The following is a 19,456-nucleotide window of genomic DNA, read 5'->3' as shown; positions in this document are numbered from 1 at the left end:
GCCCATTGACTCACAGCATATAGATCAGACTGGAGTTGAGTTCGGTCTGCTTCTTCATTGACGATTTGCTGGAGCTTAGTGTCATCAGCGAATATTTTCACTTTGCAGTGATGTACGACACTGGAAAGGTCGTTTACGTAAATTATGAAGAGTAGCGGACCCAAAACAGTTCCCTGGGGAACACCGCTGGTGACTTTTGCTGGGTTTGAGTGGACTCCATCAACTACAACATGTTGTGTTCTATTCGCCAGGAAATACTGAATCCAGCGTAGAACTTTTCCACGGATTCCAACATTTGCCAATTTTAAGAGTAGGATTATATATATGTGCGTGTGTGTGTGTGTGTGTGTGTATATATATACACATATCTTTTATTTGTGTTGTTTACGCGGAGGTTATGCTTTGGAACCAACTTCCAACTTTAAGTTTTTAATCGAACATATCAACCCCTGTAATCTTTATATATATCAACCCCTGTAATTTTTAAGCTTGGTACTCATTTTATCGGTAGAATTTGCGGCATCGCTAAGTGAGATGGACGTTCACATCGCTTGTCAAGCATCGCTGAAGTAATTAAAAATGCGAAGATACACATCAACAGTCACGTGTATATTAAAACATAATACATATGTATGTATATATATATGTGTGTATGTATATATATATATATAATGTTTTATATATATATAAAGTTAATCCAAACAAGAAAGCACAAAAAAACACAACAACGCGGGGACGTGGAACAAGTATAATATTATTGGACGCTCAGGAAAGAAGGAAAGAAGGAGGGTTTAACGTTTCGAGCGGAGCTCTTCATCGGAAACATAGGAAAAGGAAAGATCCAGAGAAGGTAAGACAGAGGAAAAAAAATTGCCAACGGTACACACGCGGTCACATATGTATATGTACATGTGTATGTGTATATAGACACATACATATACATGTATATGTATGTACATACATGTTTATATATATGTTCGTATATGTTTGTATATATATATATGTATATATCAAGTAGGTACTGTAAATTTAGGGTGAATACTTGATAAGTGTAAGCACCTGTATATGCCAGATAGTGGCAGAGGTGAGAGAGGATATAGCAAATAAATTCAAAAACAGAACACGATGGATATATATATATATGTGTGTGTGTGTGTGTGTGTGTGTGTGTGTGTGTGTGTGTGTGTGTGTGTGTGTGTGTGTGTGTGTGTGAGTGAGTGTGTGTGGAGGCGCAATAGCCTAGTGGTTAGGGCAGCGGACTCGCGGTCGTAAGATTGCGGTTTCGATTCCCAGACCGGGCGTTGTGAGTGTTTATTGAGCGAAAACACCTAAAGCTCTACGCGGCTCCGGCAGGGGGGGGAGTAGCGGTCCCTGCTGTATTCTTTCGCCACAACTTTCTCTCACCCTTTGTTCTATATATATATATATATATATATATATATATATACCAATTAAGGACTGAACACGAAAAGTGGACAGTCAACATGCTAGATATAGACGTCAAATCGCCATTCACCACAAAAGATTATGTTCTCAGATCAAACTCAACACAAAACCATAGCAATAAACAAGTGAAAAATATACGAAATAAAATAATTACCCATGTACTAAATTAGTTTCAGCTGTTATTTTCCGCAAGGAAAACTGCAGCCATCATCAGCATGGTCCGTTATAAATGTAATTTGCTGGACTAGATGCAAACACGATACCGAAATATCGCGTGCATGGAGTTCAGCCTATTACATTTGAATATATCTTTCAAATGCCTTTACCTTGGCGCGTTGGAACCCGAGAAAACTAGACTGCAGCTAATAATTAGCAGCAGTTAATTTATCGGTTAGAGAACATATTTATTTATATAAAATTAATTAAGGGTAGAAATTGATATTTATCAATTAAGACCAGTGGTCTAGCATATTAAAAAAGAATCCGAAGATTAAAATATATATATATATATATATATCACCGTGATCACCGTGACCGACCAGGCTATCAGATGTTGTTACACATCGCTGGTCACAATGCGCTTCGCATTGTTTTAGCCTTCAAATGACGCCACCCCGCTGCCTAAGCGAGCAGGCCAACAGAAGAAAGAGTGAGAGAAAGTTGGGGCGAAAGAGTATAGCAGCGACCGCTTTCCCCCTCCCCCTCCTCATCATCCTTCTTCATCTTCCCTACCAAGAATTCACAACGACCTCCAACCCACAAGTGTAAACAAGAGAGACAGAGAAAGGCAGAAACAAGGAAAATACCACTTATATTTGAACACTATACAAATATTCCTTTAAAAAAACATTTCTTTTAATTTTTCTAAATTTAATTATTTAATCGTTACAGTTGAAAAGGTCTCAAAATGACTGAAACCGGTACTGAAATGTTCTTTATAACGTTATTTTAGCATTTTCTATTTTGACCTATTTTTTCATATATATCAACTCGTGTGTTCCTTTTCATCCTTATACATATATATATATATATATATATATATATATATATATATATATATAATATATATATATATATATATAAATCTTTAAATCCTTAAAAATGTTTCAGCCCGAAGGCTGCGGCCATGCTGGGGCACCATCGTTGAACGAGCTACATTAGTATGTGAATCCACCTCTGATACGCGGCACTTGTTCGACAAGGGAGTTCGATACCGCTGCCCGCATCTGTGTCACCTGCCGACAGGTAGGTTCATCTGGGACCCCCGACAAGAAGAGATCCAGTTTAGTTTTAAAGAAACCCACATCCATACTATGCAAGTCTCTCAGGCATTTAGGGATGATGTTAAAGAGCTGTGGTCCTCTGAAACCCAAGCTGTTGCAGTATCTGGTCCTGTATTTTGATGGTAATGTTGGAATCTTTGGCACCATGCAGTGGCGCCCCGTTCTGCAGTTGGAGTAACTTTGAATGCCAAAGTTTGGGATTTTCCACTTCATATCTCTCCCGCCTCCGCTCTAGGGAGAAGAGTTTTAATACTTTCAGTCTTTCCCAGTAGCTGATATTTTGCATTGAGACGATTTTCTTTGTGTAGCTTCTCTGAATTGCTTCGAGTTCTGCTGTTTGTTTTATATTGTTTGGTGACCACAATTGGAAGCAGTAGTCCAAGCGGCTGAGGACGAATGTTTTTCAGAGGACCATCAGTGTCTCCTTCTCTCTAGTTCTGAAAGTTCGGAGAATCCATCCAGCTAGCCGTCTGCATTTTATCACCAAATTAGTAATATGCACTTGGAAAGAGGCATCATTGCTCATGTCAATACCCAGGTCACGCACTGATTTTGACTCAGGAAATATATGTATATATATATATGAGCATATATATATATATATATGCTCACACACACACACACAACATATTAATTCACACACACACTCACACTCACACACAAACTCTCTCAGGGATGCATGTACAAACACATTTATTTGTATGCATTTATATGTGGGTGTGTGAGGGGGCATGTGTGTTTGTTTGTGTGTGTGTGTGTGAGTGCGTGGGAGTGCATATGTGTTTCCGTGTTTGTGCATGTGTGCGTGCGTGTATGTGGTGTGTGTGTGTGTGTAATGGTCACATGCATATACCTGTGATGGTAGTCGTTAACAATCTTGTTTGAGCAGTTGTTTTGCATAAGAGACACCTTGTTCTCACCTGCGGTATTTTACCTGACAATGGATCCGATTGATGTCAATGGCCTTTTGTTGTTCAACTTTTCTTCTCTCAGATTTGATACACAACCACCTCTTTGCTTGCGGTTTGTTATAAATATGAGTGTCTTGGTGGAGATGTGACAGAGCCAGGTCGATTTCGCAACGGGACTCTTCTGTAGACACTTCCGCTGCTGTTGTTGAAAAGGTTGTTGTGCTTCAAGAACCATCACACGACAAGGCAACACCAACAAAAAGTTTACACATTTATCCTCTGTTCTTTATTTAGTCGAATCTATTCCTTCTGATTATACAAGCTTTTCGTGTGTCAGTAAACAGGGGGAGCACTAAAAAGAAGAAAATAACAGCCATGAAGAATCTGGTTCTGTTCTTATTTGTTTTCGTTGTTGGTCTTTGGCTAACAGAAGGACAGCAGACGACTGATGGGCCAGTGACTCTAAGTCCCACACTGAGTGAAGAATTGTCGGTTTCTAACGAAACGCTTGATTCTGGAAACTCAACGGCACAGGCAGGAAGTCTTCATTTCAGACCACCGTAAGTTACGCTTTCATTCCACCCGATTTCTCATCGCCACTTTCCTCTTCTGTACTTCTTGTGTTTTTTACTCTTTTATTAAATAATTGGACCGTGTTAAATAATTGGAACGATTGCAACAGAAGGGACTCAGGGTACCTGAATTACCCCAGCATTTGTAGTTTTTATGTCGATCTGTTTGTACTTAGCCCAGTGCATCTCTGTTAGTAGGTAGAAATGAAAATCTATGGCCTGTATATCAGAACTGTATTTTTTCAAACAGTTCTCCATAGATCTCTTTTTCTTTAATATATGATGAGATATTCTTTTCTACTCGAGGCACAAGGCCCGAAATTTTGGGGGACCAGTCGATGAGATCGACCCTAGTACGCAGCTCGTACTTAATTTATCGACCGAGAAAGGATGAAAGGCAAAGTCGACCTCGGCGGAATTTGAACTCAGATCGTAAAGACGAAATACCGCTAGGCATCTCGCCCGACGTGCTAACGTTTCTGCCAGCTCGCCGCTTTAATACGATGAGATACTGACATATGACTGGGCAGATGATCTCTTCAAAAGTGCTTGACTTATTTTCCTGTCCCTTAGAACAATATCGGGTCCGTTGTGTTTACTCCGGCTTTCTGATTCTACTGGGATGTTCCACCAACTTTCTGGATACATTCTGGTTCTGATGCGCCAATCTTCAACAAGCGAGATTCCTGTAACGGAGCTACGAAACTTTATGGGATCAAATCAAACTTTTTGAATAATGATAATAATAATAATAATAATAATAATAATAATAATAATATAATAATAATAATAAGAAGAAGAAGAAGAAGAAGAAGAAGTGCCACCGCTCGTCGACTCACAGATCGGGGATATCTGCCGAGCTGTTATTCTTCCCAAGCGTTTGGCGAACCGATGCTGAAATGCTGCATATATTCGCCCAAATTCAAGTACCACGCGCCCATTTTGGCCAACCAAAGACCGAATTGTGGCTTTGTTTTCACATTTTGCTTTAGCTCTGACATGCGCCTTAACTCTAACAGAGCAACCTTCGTGTTTAACGCCAAAGAATTGGCTCAGGGCCAATCTCGCGGTCAGCAGGTCGCTTGCAATGCCCTTCCAAAGTGCCTCTTCTATGTTTCTAAGACCCCTTCATTTTATTCCTTTCTATCACTAACGCCTTAATAAACTGATTCTAGTCTAATTGCCATTTTCAAAGCAAACCCCCGCTTATTGAGAAGTGCCCTTGTCAACGTCCTCCTGACTAATTCTCTAATTCGGTCTCTGTAGCATTGACACACCGGGAGTAATTTGTTCAACTTCCAGCAACCGGCTCCCTGCCTTCTAAGCTTATCTACGGCGACCATATAGATCACAAATTTGTGGTCTGTGTAGCCGATTAGTTTGAAAAGTGGACATCATATGTTATCTTTACCTACTGGCCTACAGAAAACCCTATCTAGATACAACCTGGATAACCAGGGGCAATTCCTTCATGTCTACATTTGAATATCCGGGAAAATAGGGTCGATACTTGTCAAACAGCTGCAAATGTCTGAGCAGGTTTGCAGGGCTTTTACCACCCGCCTTCTAGTCGCTAGCCCCACACAAACAAAACGTGTGTGTAAGACGGTGTTCCAGTCGCCCATCGAAACGTTTCTAGGAAAACCTCAAAACGTCTCAAGAAATCCGACTGTTCTGCTGTTGTTGGTGTAAAAAAGCCACCAGTCTCAAACCACCCTTCTCTCCACATCACTACAGTTCACGTCCATGGCCACCAACTTACTTTCTGGGGCCAGGAAGGTAGTTCTTATCTAGGAATTCAGACTTCTCCTGATCAACACAGTCGTTAACTCCGATTCTAGGTTGACATGGAGATACGTACATCTTATATCCCCCGAAAATAGTCAAGAAAGCTTGTCGGTCGGAGTCTAGTTTCACTGATGGCCAATACATCGACACCTGAGGTCGTTGAGTAAGTGGCGTTGTTTCCAAGTTGATCTCAAGCCATGTGTGTTTATAATGTCCACTCTGAGCAGTGTTTTGTCAGATCAAGGCATAGAAGAAAAGGCTACTTACTGCGAATTATTTGTTGAGGAAAGGACAGGCGTTCCGTTCCCATAAATATGCGTGAATGTATCCACGAACAATTTTTTTTTTTACATGTTCGTCTATTTATGTTTCTGGAAAACCCATACTCCTTCAGGGGATTTCGTTTTGATGGCGTTATATGTGTGTTATAATGTTTGTGTGGCGTTAATACAGGCGTTATAATGTTTGTATGGCGACCTCACCTGGAATTTGCATCACCGGTCTGGAACCCCTATCTTGCCCAGGATATTAATCGTCTGGAAGCCGTTCAGCGACGTGCAACCAAGAGAATACCCTCCATCAGGCATTTGCCATATTCTGAACGCCTTACTTCCTTGGGCATGGATACATTGAAACTCCGACGTCTGGCAGCTGACTTGGCAGACACCCATAAAACTATTAACCATCTTACAAACAATAACTCTGAGCACCTTTTCAAACTCCACCTGTCTAACACCCGTGGACATGTTTACAAAGTCAGGAAACAGCGCAGCTCCTCCCATGACTTTCAGAAACATTTTTTCACGCTAAGATTTGCTGAAGCATGGAACAGACTGCCGGCATCGGTTGTTAGTTGTCGGGGCACTGCATCCTTCAAAACTTCCATGCTTCCTGAGATTCGCCAACACTACACCTGATTTTCTCCCCTCCATATACACGCAAGCATGTATCTGACTCATATACTGTTCACTTTCCAGACATTTGTGCATTACTGCAGATACTTTATACGCACTTTTGACACGTTGTGGTGCACTTGAGCACTGCATACAATAATTTCATTATTATATGTCTGGCGCGTTTTTCTCGGTATGATATATAATCGGTGTGTGTGTGTGATGTTTGTGTGGTTATATATGTGATTTGTTAGTTTTCATGATTGGTATCTATTGCTATGTAGCTCAAAATGTTCAATATGTTTGGCTTTTGCTGGTGTTGAGATAAACGGACACCCACCCGCTCACTCACACACACTCATATAAATTAATACATATCTATATGTATGTGTGTGTGTGTGTGTGTGTGTGTGGTAAGTAGCTTGCTTACCAACCACATGGTTCCGAGTTCAGTCCCACTGCGTGGCATCTTGGGCAAGTGTCTTCTGCTATAGCCTCGAGCTGACCAATGCCTTGTGAGTGGATTTGGTAGACGGAAACTGAAAGAAGCTTGTCGTATATATGTATATGTGTGTGTATATGTTTGTGTGTCTGTGTTTGTCCCCCTAGCATTGCTTGACAACCGATGCTGGTGTGTTTACGTCCCCGTCACTTAGCGGTTCGGCAAAAGATACCGATATTGGGCTTACAAAGAATAAGTCCCGGGGTCGATTTGCTCGACTAAAGGCAGTGCTCCAGCACGGCCGCAGTCAAAATGACTGAAACAAGTAAAAAGAGAGAAAGAGATGTGTGTGTGTGTGTGTGGGTGTGGGTGTGTGTGTGTGTGTGTGTGTGTGTGTGTGTTTGTCTCCAATCACTGCTTGACAACCGGTGTTGGTGTTGAGGCACATGGCCTAGTGGTTAGAGCAGCGGACTCGCGGTCGAGGGATCGCGGGTTCGAATCTCAGACCGGACGATGTGTGTGTTTATGAACGAAACACCTAAGCTCCACGCGGATCTAGCAGAAGGTAATGGAGAACTTCTGCTGACTCTTTCGCCACAACTTATCCTCACTCTTTCCTCCTGCATCTTGCAGCTCACCTGCGACGGACCGGCGTCCCGTCCAGGTGGGAAACCTATACGCCGAGGAAACCGGGAAACCGGCCCTTATGAGCTAGGAATGACTCCAGAAGGAACAAACAAACTAATTAATACACCTATGCTAATTGCTTGACTTAACCCTTCAATCGGTCGTAAAGTTCCTCAGATATAACATGTAGCATCGATTTAACATGTAGCATCGATTTGTTTATTGATTTTCTCTCTCTTTCTTCCTTTTCGTTTCTCTTTCCTTTCTATTTTTTCCGCTGTGATGAAGTCCCACTGATTAAGTTGGCAATAACAGTGTTAATTATCATTGTAATAATTAAGCCTGACTAATTATCTGTTAAATGGTGTACTCTTTTACTCTCTTTTTACTCTTCTACTTGTTTCAGTCATTTGACTGTGGCCATGCTGGAGCACTGCCTTTAGTCGAGCAAATCGACCCCAGGACTTAGTCTTTGTAAGCCTAGTACTTTTTCTATCAGTCTCTTTTGCCGAACCTCTAAGTTACAGGGTCCTAAACACACCAACATCGGTTGTCAAGCGATGTTGGGGGACACAAACACAGATACACAACATATGCACACACATACATACATATATTTTTTTACTTTTTATTTTTTACTTTTTATTTTTTATTTTTTACTTTTTTTTACTTTTTATTTTTTATTTTTTACTTTTTATTTTTTATTTTTTACTTTTTATTTTTTACTTTTTTACTTTTTATTTTTTATTTTTTACTTTTTATTTTTTACTTTTTATTAAAATTTTATGTATTGATTAAGTCTTTCCTTGTTTGTTTTACAAAGTAGTGGTTTTGTCTCTAATTAATATTATATAATATTTTACAATAAAATTGGATTTAATCCTAAATCTGATTTTTTCCCTGTAAATTTGGATTTATTCCCTAATATTTATTATTATACATATATATATATACGACAGGCTTCCTTCAGTTTCCGTCTACCAAATCCATTCACAAGGCTTTGGTCGGCCCGAGGCTATAGTAGAAGACACTTGCCCAAGGTGCCATGCAGTGGGACTGAACCCGGAACCATGTGGTGGTAAGCAAGCTACTTACCACACAGCCACTCCTGCGCCTAAAATATTCTTAAATATTGTTATATATCGGATATTTTGGGATTATTTTGTTGGTTGAGGCGGTTCTTTTTACACTCATTTAGGTATTTTTTCCCTCTTTTAATTTGCATTACAAATAAAACGAACCAAGGATCTTCATTTTTCTTCTCCATTTTCTTTTATTCACTTTTAAAATTATACACACACATATATATATATATATTTAGATATACATGTATATATGTATGTATGTATATATATATATATATAATATATATATATATATATATATATATATATATATATTTAGATATACATGTATATATGTATGTATGTATATATATATATATATATATATATATATATATATAATGCACACACATACATATATATATATTTAGATATACATGTATATATGTATGTATATATATATATATATATATACATGCACACACATACATATATATATATATTTAGATATACATGTATATATGTATGTATATATATATATATATATATATATATATATATATATATATACATACATGCACACACGTACATATATATATATATATATATATACACACAAGTATATGATATATATATATATATATCTTATATTTAAGATCTTTAAATTTTAAATTTTAATATTTTATAAGCCTTTGGTGTAATAATATTGTTTTTTTTTGTATAAATATCGTTGTTTATGTAATGATCTAATTATCGTAATTTTCTATATAATTATTAGATATTAACTTTAAGTTTATTCGTAAGATTTTACTTAGCGATAGATATGTTGTTTGATAGCAAGTATAGGAGTTGTTTAAAGTTAGGTTTATGTATATACATGTATTAATAGCATTAATTGTAGTTTTAAATTTCTTATAATTATTATTTTAACTTATATATTGTCTTTTTGAATTGATATTTGCTAGTTTTATTCTCATTGATAAATATATTTATTGTATTTATAGTATTTATTTGATACTATATAACTACGAATTGATTATTTCTTTAAGTATTTTAAATATAAGATTTCCGAAAGTTATTATTTAGCCAACGAGATATAAAGATAGTTAATTTGCTATAGCGTTCGTTTAAGATTGTTTGTTTGTTTGTATTTTTGAAATTAGCTATTTCATCTTTAAATATGAACAATTAATTTTTATTATATGTGCATATATATTTATTTATAGAGATTATTTTAGATCTTAATTACAATATTTATATACATTTATATATTTTCATTGATAATTTATATATAATAGTCATTTTTTTTTGTAAAATATTTATGTAATTAGATATTGACTATTACAGATATTAGATTATTGGTGGGTTTCTTACCTTAAAAGTTAATACTTAAAAATTAAAATTAATATTTAACATTATAATAGATGTTTTGATATAATCATAATCGTTAAGTTTTAAGTTTCTAATTTGATAATAGAGTTTTTTTATAAGTATAATTATTATATTATTTATTTCTTTAAAATATTGTTTAAATATTTCTGATTATTTATTAAAATATTACAATTAATCTGAAGATTGACTGTAACCATAATTCGAATTATTAATTGAATTTAAATTATTGTTATTCGAATTCGTTACATCCATGAAACGATCGTAGTGTTTTTACTCTTTATCTTTTATTAAACTTTTAATACTTTTTGATATTTATATTTAAATAATTTTTTTAAAAAATAAATAAATAAAATAATATAAAAATATACATACATATATATATATTTAAATAATTTTTAAATTTTAACTTTTATATTTTTTTAATTAATTTAATTTCTATGTATTGGCTTATGATTTTCACTGTTTGATTTGCCTAATAGTGGTTTTATCTCTAATTTAATATAATATATATATATATAAAATATATATATATATATATATATATAAGCAATCCAGAGAAGATTCACAAAGAAGATCGTCTCTTTGCAGCAGCTCAGCTACTGGGAAAGGTTGAAACAGCTAAGACTCTACTCCCTGGAGAGAAGACGGGAGAGGTATGCAGTAATATACGTCTGGAAGATCCTGGAAGGAATTGTGCCAAATTTTGGCATTGTAAGCTACACCAATGCTAGAACGGGACGACACTGCATAGTGCCAAAGATCCCAGCAATGCCATCACGCTTCAGGACCAGCTTCTGCAACAGCCTGGGTTTCAAGGGCCCACAGTTTTTTAATATTTTCCCAAAGAGTCTGAGGAACTTGCACAAAGTAGATGAAGCGGTTTTTAAATCAAAGCTGGACAAATTCCTGTCAAGAGTCCCAGATGAACCTACCTCACGGCAAGAGGTGCAAATGAGGGTAGCTATATCAAACTCCATTCTTCACCAAGTGCGACATATTAGACGAGGTTCGTCACAATAACAGTGTAGCACAAAACGGTGGTGCATCAGCATGGCAGCTCTGAGCTAAACTAGAAAATATATATATATATATATATATATATATATATATATATATATATATATATATATATCTATACGTTTATATATTTGTTGTGCAAGATTTTTTATGTGAAGTCCTGTGTTGAAAACAATATTGTTATATTTCGGAATGGTTATTTTGCCAGTTTAGCCAATAAAGAAAACAAAGGATCACTGATGCGGTCACAGGAGTGTGACGAAAGAACTCTGGTCGAAATAAGATTAAGATTAATGTAAAAAATAAATAACACTGAAGCAAAGTAACACCAAATATATAGTGCATGTGTTTTTATTGCTTAAACAGGCAAAATGACCATTCCGAAGTATAACAAATATATATATATATACAAATACATATATTCCTTTCTTTTTTCAGGATATGTAGATGGACATGTCCTCGACGCGTGACCTACAGAAGACGAACCTGGTGCTGGTCCTCCGGATGGTGTAAAAAATTCACGTAAATACGAGGCCACACTTTCCGGTTTTTATATCTTTCTTTACAGAGTAAACTTTCGATATAACGGCATCCACAATAACGCAAACCACAAGCTAACGGCATTTTCCTCCTCTTCTCCTATTTTGAAATTTCTATGTATACATTCTTATTTATTTCTATCGTTGCCGATATATGGTCACCTGTTAAATATAAATGCTAATGATGTGGTATTTCATATAGCAACCTTTTGTTTCTTACTCAATCTACACTCTTCACTTGTGGCGCTGTTACTCTCTCTCTCTCTCTCTCTCTCTCTCTCTTGTCGGCTTCTAACGAGCAAAGTTCCTGTAACTAGCAATATTTTCCGAATTCATAATTTGTAGCACTCAATGAAATCCCACTCACTAAGCAACAGCAGCCATAATCCGAAAAGAAGAACAAGTCAACATCATCGGTAACCACTGAGCCGCAGGTTTTATGTCGGAGTTATCCTAGTTACCTGAGTTACCTTCTCCTAGAAGAATGCCCATACAAAAGTTAGGAGTCCTTCACTCCCAATGGTTTAACTGCACGATCGGGTATTCAGTCCGATTATTTCTATGTCCCCGCACATGATACAGCCTTAAGACATTTATTGGATGGCCGTTGACTCTCGAGAGTTCCTCCGCCCTTTGACGGGTTTTGTTTTTCATCCCGCAGGGTGTCCAATAAACACCCTCCTCACCAAGCATATATATATATATACATATATAAATTCAGGGTGAATACTTGATAAATGTAAGCACCTGTATATGCCAGCTAGTGGCATAGGTGATAGGATATATGTATCAAAAGAAAAACAGGACGCAAAGGATTTTGCGGTACATATGATTCGGGCTTTATTGAACAACTTATTCTTATATCAATGCATAATTGATATAACGGATCTACCCAGTATTCATTCTATATCGAGTGAAAAAACGGTATGGACGATTTGTTTTGGAATCTAATAATACCATGTTCGCCTATGAGGATTTACTTTCCCAATGAAACTCGGTTTTTTCTCAAACCTTTTATAATGTGATATGGTGTAGCAATTGTACGCGGCTGAAGAAGGCTTTTGATCTATCTGTTATATCAATTATGCATTGATATAAGAATAAGTTGTTCAATAAAGCCCAAAACATATGTACCGCAAAATCCTTTGCATCCTGTTTTTCTTTTGATACATATATCCTATCACCTATGCCACTAGCTGGCATATACAGGTGCTTACATTTATCAAGTATTCACCCTCAATTTATATATATATATGCTTGGTGAGGAGGGTGTTTATTGGACACCTGCGGGATGAAAAACAAAACCCGTCAAAGGGCGGAGGAACTCTTGAGAGTCAACAGCCATCCAATAAATGTCTTAAGGCTGTATCATGCGCGGGGACATAGAAATAATCGGACTGAAAACCCGATCGCGCGGTTAAACCATTGGGAGTGAAGGACTCCTAGCCTTTGTTAGGGCATCCTTCTAGAAGGTGACTCAGGTAACTGGGATAATTCCGACATAAAACCTGCGGCCCAGTGGTTACCGATGATGTTGACTTGTTCTTCTTTTCAGATTATGGCTGCTGTTGCTTAGTGAGTGTGATTGACTCAGTGCACAGCCTTTCTTCACTTAAAAAAATCTTCTTGCACAGGCATTGCACGATGACAACATTGATTAAGCTTCGAGCAATGGCCATACTCGATAACGAGGGGACAGCCACTATATATATATATATATATATATATATATATATATATATATATATATATATATATATACTTTTGTGTATATATATGTTTTTTACAACTATAAATAAGGGTGTCTGAGAGACACTACCATGCTGAAATAGCAGTCAAATCCCTGACTCTAGAAACCACCAGGAATTTGACTGCTATTTCAGCATGGTGGTGTCTCTCAGACACCCTTATTTATAGTTGTAAAACAATTATTACCTTTGTATGGTATCTATTCCCATGCTAACCACTTGATAATATCGATATTATCCTTATTTATGAATATATATATATATATATATATGTAAACAAAGTCAAATGCGATATAATAGAATTAATTATTATCGCTGGTGTTTCTAGCACAGGCCATATATTATTCATATATAAGTACATTAAAGGCGAAGTGTGTACTAGATACACAAAAGCTGGATAAATTTAATGAGATGAAAATTAAAAACTTTTACAAACTTAGTTCTTCTTAGACTGCAGTTTCGCCTATTTCAGCAATAAAAATAATATTTATTTACTCAGGTAGGCTCTTCAGTAAGATTCCTGTTATTATGGGAAGCGCAGATCAATAGAGGCACATGCGTCTATTAAATTGCTCTTATATATATATATATATATATATATATATATATATATATATATATATTACAAAATTAGAAAATGGAGAAACATACTTAAATCAATAAAACATCAACTATCAGATGATACCCAATCAATACTTTATTACACCATTACATATCAGTAAAGGCATTATACAAAATATAAAGTAAATATAAATAGACAAGGAAATAGAAATATAAAATATAAAAAATAATATGTAATTATATCATATCTGACAGCTGTTTCGGCAGTAAGGGCAGTCATACCTCATTTAACCTATAAGCCATAAAGGCAGGTATAAATGAGGCATTAACAAGGATGCCCCACGACCTCTTCAGAGGATTTAATTTGTTATAATTGTGAAAAAAATAATTTTTTCACAATTATAACAAATTAAATCCTCTGAAGAGGTCGTGGGGCATCCTTGTTAATGCCTCATTTATACCTGCCTTTATGGCTTATAGGTTAAATGAGGTATGACTGCCCTTACTGCCGAAACAGCTGTCAGATATGATATAATTACATATTATTTTTTATATTTTATATTTCTATTTCCTTGTCTATTTATATTTACTTTATATTTTGTATAATGCCTTTACTGATATGTAATGATGTAATAAAGTATTGATTGGGTATCATCTGATAGTTGATGTTTTATTGATTTAAGTATGTTTCTCCATTTTCTAATTTTGTAGTATTAATTTACGGTAATATTATTACCTTTGCCCATATAATACAATAGATGAACTAATTGCTTGGCAATTTTTAACATCTATGTATTAGTCTTGTTGGGTACCTATCTAGCAGTATATTGGATATATGTTATCCCATGGTGGGTTGAATTGTTCAACCCCTATCTCATTTTATAACCTATATATATATATACGAGGGTGAGTCAAAAAGTAATGCCATTTTGTTTAGGACGGGTATAATTACCAACACAGGAACATGTATCATACATCAAAATGAAGCTGGTCCTCTGTTGATCACATCCCTACTTCTCAACATAGTCATCTTTTCTCTCAATAGCAATGTTCCACCTTCGAATGAGAGCATGTATCCCTGCCCCTTAAAATTCTGTTGACTGTTCTTTGAGCCATTTCGTCACTACAGTTTTCACTTCTTCGGCCCCATGAAAGAGGGTTTGAGAAGCAAACAATATTCCAGTGACGAGGAAGTGAAAACTGTAGTGAAGAAGTGGCTCAAAGAATAGTCGACAGAATTTTACAGGGCAGGGATACATGGTCTCATTCGAAGGTGGAACATTGCTATTGAGAGAAACGGATGTTGAGAAGTAGGGACGTGATCCACAAAGGACCAGCTTCATTTTAATGTATGATACCTGTTCCTGTGTTGGTAATTATACCTGTCCTAAACAGGTATAATTACCTTTGATAGGTGTAATTTTTTCCAAAGATTTCTGACGTTCTTCCTTCCTACTTTATTATTAAATTTACTAGTGTACATTTGTGTAGATATGAGTACTTATATAGAAATATTAAATACATAAAAAAACCTCTGGAAGATCCTGGAAGTAATTGTGTTAAATTTTGGTATTGAAAGCCAGAACGGATCGACACTGCACATTGCTGAAAATCCCAGCAAAGCCATTGCGCTTCAGGACCAGTTACTGCATGAAAAGATTCAAAACTTTGCCTGAAAGATGGCAAAAGGGGATCGATAACGAGGGATTACCTTTTCGATTGATTGATCTTTGTTGTATTTTAATTGTCAATAAAGTGATATTTTCTTCTATTATTCTTTTACTTGTTACAGTAATTTAACTGCGGCCATGCTGGAGCACAGCCTTTAGTTTGACAAACCAACCCTACAGCTTATTCTTTGTAAGTCTAGTACTTATTCAGTCGTTCGCCATTGCCGAACCGCTAGACTACAGGGACGTAAACACACCAACATCGGTTCTCAAGCGATGGTGGAAAGACATATGCAAACACACAAATACAGACACACACACACACATGTATACATATATATATATATATATATATATTAAATTAGAGATAAAACCACTATTAGGCAAATCAAACAGTGAAAATCATAAGCCAATACATAGAAATAAAATTAATTAAAAAATATATAAAAAATATAAAATATAAAATATAAAAATCCAATTAAAATATTTAAATTAAAGTTAAAATTTTAAAAAATTATTTAAATTAATAATTTAAACTTATGAATTATAAATATATATTTTTTTATCATTATTTTATTTAATTATTTATTTTTTTTATTTATATTATTTATTTTTTATTTTTTATATATATTTTTTAATATTTTTTATATTTTTATATTTATTTATTTTTTTATAAACTATCAAAAAGTATTAAAAGTTTAATAAGATATTTCTATGTATTGGCTTATGATTTTCACTGTTTGATTTGCCTAATAGTGGTTTTATCTCTAATTTAATATAATATATGTTTATACTACAAAATTAGATTTAATCCTAAATCTAATTTTTCCCTGTAAGTTTGGATTTACTCCCTAATATTATTATATTATTATTATTATTATTATTATTATTATTATATATATATATATATATATATATATATATATATATATATAGATATATAATAAATATTAGGGAATAAATCCAAACTTACAGGGAAAAATCAGATTTAGGATTGAATCCAATTTTATAGTAAAATATTATATTATATTAAATTAGAGATAAAACCACTATTAGGCAAATCATACAATGAAAAACTTAAGCCAATACATAAGATTATTTAATTTATATTATTTAAATATATAACAAAATTATTAAAAAATATAATAAATATAACACTACGATCGTTTCATGGCTGTTAATTTCTTTAAATTTTCGAGTTACAGTCATTCATCAGGTGGTTTAAATATTTAACTTGGCGAGTTAAATATTTAAAACACCTGATGAATGATTGTAACTCGAAAATTTAAAGAAATTAACAGCCATGAAACGATCGTAGTGTTATATTAATTATATTTTTTAATAATTTTGTTATATATTTAAATAATATAAATTAAATAATCTTATGTATTGGCTTAAGTTTTTCATTGTATGATTTGCCTAATAGTGGTTTTATCTCTAATTTAATATAATATATATATATGTTCATTCAAAATGTGACCGCGTGTGTACCGTTGGCGATTTTTTTCCTCTGTCATCCCTTCTCTGGATCTTTCCTTCTCCTATGTTTCCGACAAAGAGCTCTGCTCGAAACAATAAATCCTCCTTTCTTTCCTTTCCTGACCGTCCAATATTTGTTCCACGTCCTCACGTTGTTGTGTTTTTTGTGCTATCTTGTTTGGATTAACTTTATATATATATATATATACATACGTCGGGCTTCTTTCAGTCTCCGTCTACCGAATCCACGCACAAGGCTTCGGTCGGACGGAGTTTAGAATAGAAGACACATGACCAAAATGCCAGGCAGTGGGACTGACACTGACACAATGTGGTTGTGGAGCTTCCTACTACACAACCGTGATTGCACCTCGATATATATATATCCACGGAGTGGTTGGCGTTAGGAAGGGAATCCAGCTGTAGAAACATTGCCAGATAAGACTGGAGCCTGGTGCAACCTTCTGGCTTCCCAGATCCCCGGTCGATCCGTCCAACCCATGCTAGCATGGAGAACGGACGTTAAACGATGATGATGATGATATATATAATATTTCGCTTAGGCATAGCGAATATAACAACCTGGTGTAGACCTCAATACACGTGTGGTGTAGAATACAATGTTAGATGAGAATAGAGTGTCAAGAGAAAAGAAAAAGATGTCACTGGAAAAACGGAGGAATTATATAATAAGCTTCACTGGCTAACAGCTGTTTCTGCTGTGTGATGTGGTGGTGTGTTGGTTGAGTAGCCGGGTAACACCCTGTAGCTTCATCAAAGCCTTGAATATAAAAAGCACATTATTTGGGAAAATTACATTTTCTAAACACACAAGCGTAAGTTCTGAAAATGTAACTTGTGTGCGCGTGTGCATGCGTATGACTCGTGTGTGTGTGTGTGTGTGTGTGTCATATGTGTATGTATGTGCGATTGTCTAAAATTATCGTCACTGCTCTGTTTTCATATTTTCCTTTTCTATCCTTCTCTCTCTTAACAGGGTAGCTTACAGAATAATTCATTCAACTTGTTACAAATGCTGCAGAGGATGGATCGGCACGCCTGGAAGGTGCAGAGGTAAGAATAACGCTCCGGGTGTTATGTGTAGATAAGGCCTAATATTTTCTTAATATTTTATATTTTATATCCAAATATAACGACCAATGGTCTCGTTTCAAATTTCCTTTTTCTTTCGTATCACAATCCTTTGAAGAAAAACATCGCTATTTCTTCCATTTTCTTTTTCCTGTTTTATATTGTAAAATATGCAAATGAGCGTCGTGTCGTCTCGTCTTCTGTCCACCATATTTGACCAGTTGATGTCCATTTTGATGTATATAATGCCTTTGCCACAGCAACTGAGCTGAGAAAGGTCTGAGTTCTGTTAAAAGAACATGGTGCGTCTAACTTATTCTACAATAGCCACAAGGCCTGATATTTGGGGAGCAGGTGGGGGTCAGTCAATTACATTGAGCCTAATACTTGAATGGTGCTCATTTCACCGACTCCGAAACGATGGATTACAACGTCGACATTGGCAGATTTTGAACTCGGAACGACGAAATTACGCCAAGAATTTTGCCCAGCGTGTTCACGAATCTGCCAACTCATCACCTTAATAATAACAACAACCACAACAACAACGAGGACGCAGACGAGGACTACAACGATGACGACGTTGATGATGATGAAACATAAGTGTAATATCCATGCAATAAAATTGTTTTAATTTTCCAGACGTAAACGAGTGCACAGGGAACCCATGCGGGGCACATGGGAGATGCACCAACACACTAGGATCCTACAGATGTGTTTGTCATCCAGGGTTCCATTTTAACAGCAGAACATGCACTGGTAAGTAAAGCAGAATAGACAACATTTACGCGTATAGCTGTAACTGGTTTCAAGTTATAATAATAATAATAATTATTATTATTATTATTATTATTATTATTATTATATTATTATTATTATTATAACAACAATAATAATAATAATCATTATAATAATAATAATAATGATGATGA

At 35.3% G+C, this 19,456-nt stretch overlaps 1 protein-coding gene across 1 annotated transcript in view; it reads left to right on the top strand.

The window, feature by feature from the left end:
- Window positions 1-4,015: 4,015 nt before the first annotated feature.
- LOC115216537 (fibrillin-2-like) overlaps window positions 4,016-19,456 on the top strand; it is a 48,194-nt gene continuing 32,753 nt past the window's right edge. The window contains exons 1-2 of the mRNA XM_036506241.1: window positions 4,016-4,200; window positions 4,786-4,900. Coding sequence (XP_036362134.1) covers window positions 4,016-4,200; window positions 4,786-4,900 — 300 coding nt within the window. The remainder of the gene's footprint in view (window positions 4,201-4,785; window positions 4,901-19,456) is intronic.

This window comes from Octopus sinensis, linkage group LG10, assembly GCF_006345805.1.
Source record: "Octopus sinensis linkage group LG10, ASM634580v1, whole genome shotgun sequence".
Lineage (NCBI taxonomy): Eukaryota > Metazoa > Mollusca > Cephalopoda > Octopoda > Octopodidae > Octopus > Octopus sinensis.
The sequence above is the reverse complement of the archived record's forward strand: the minus strand, read 5'-3'. Positions and strand labels throughout refer to the sequence as shown.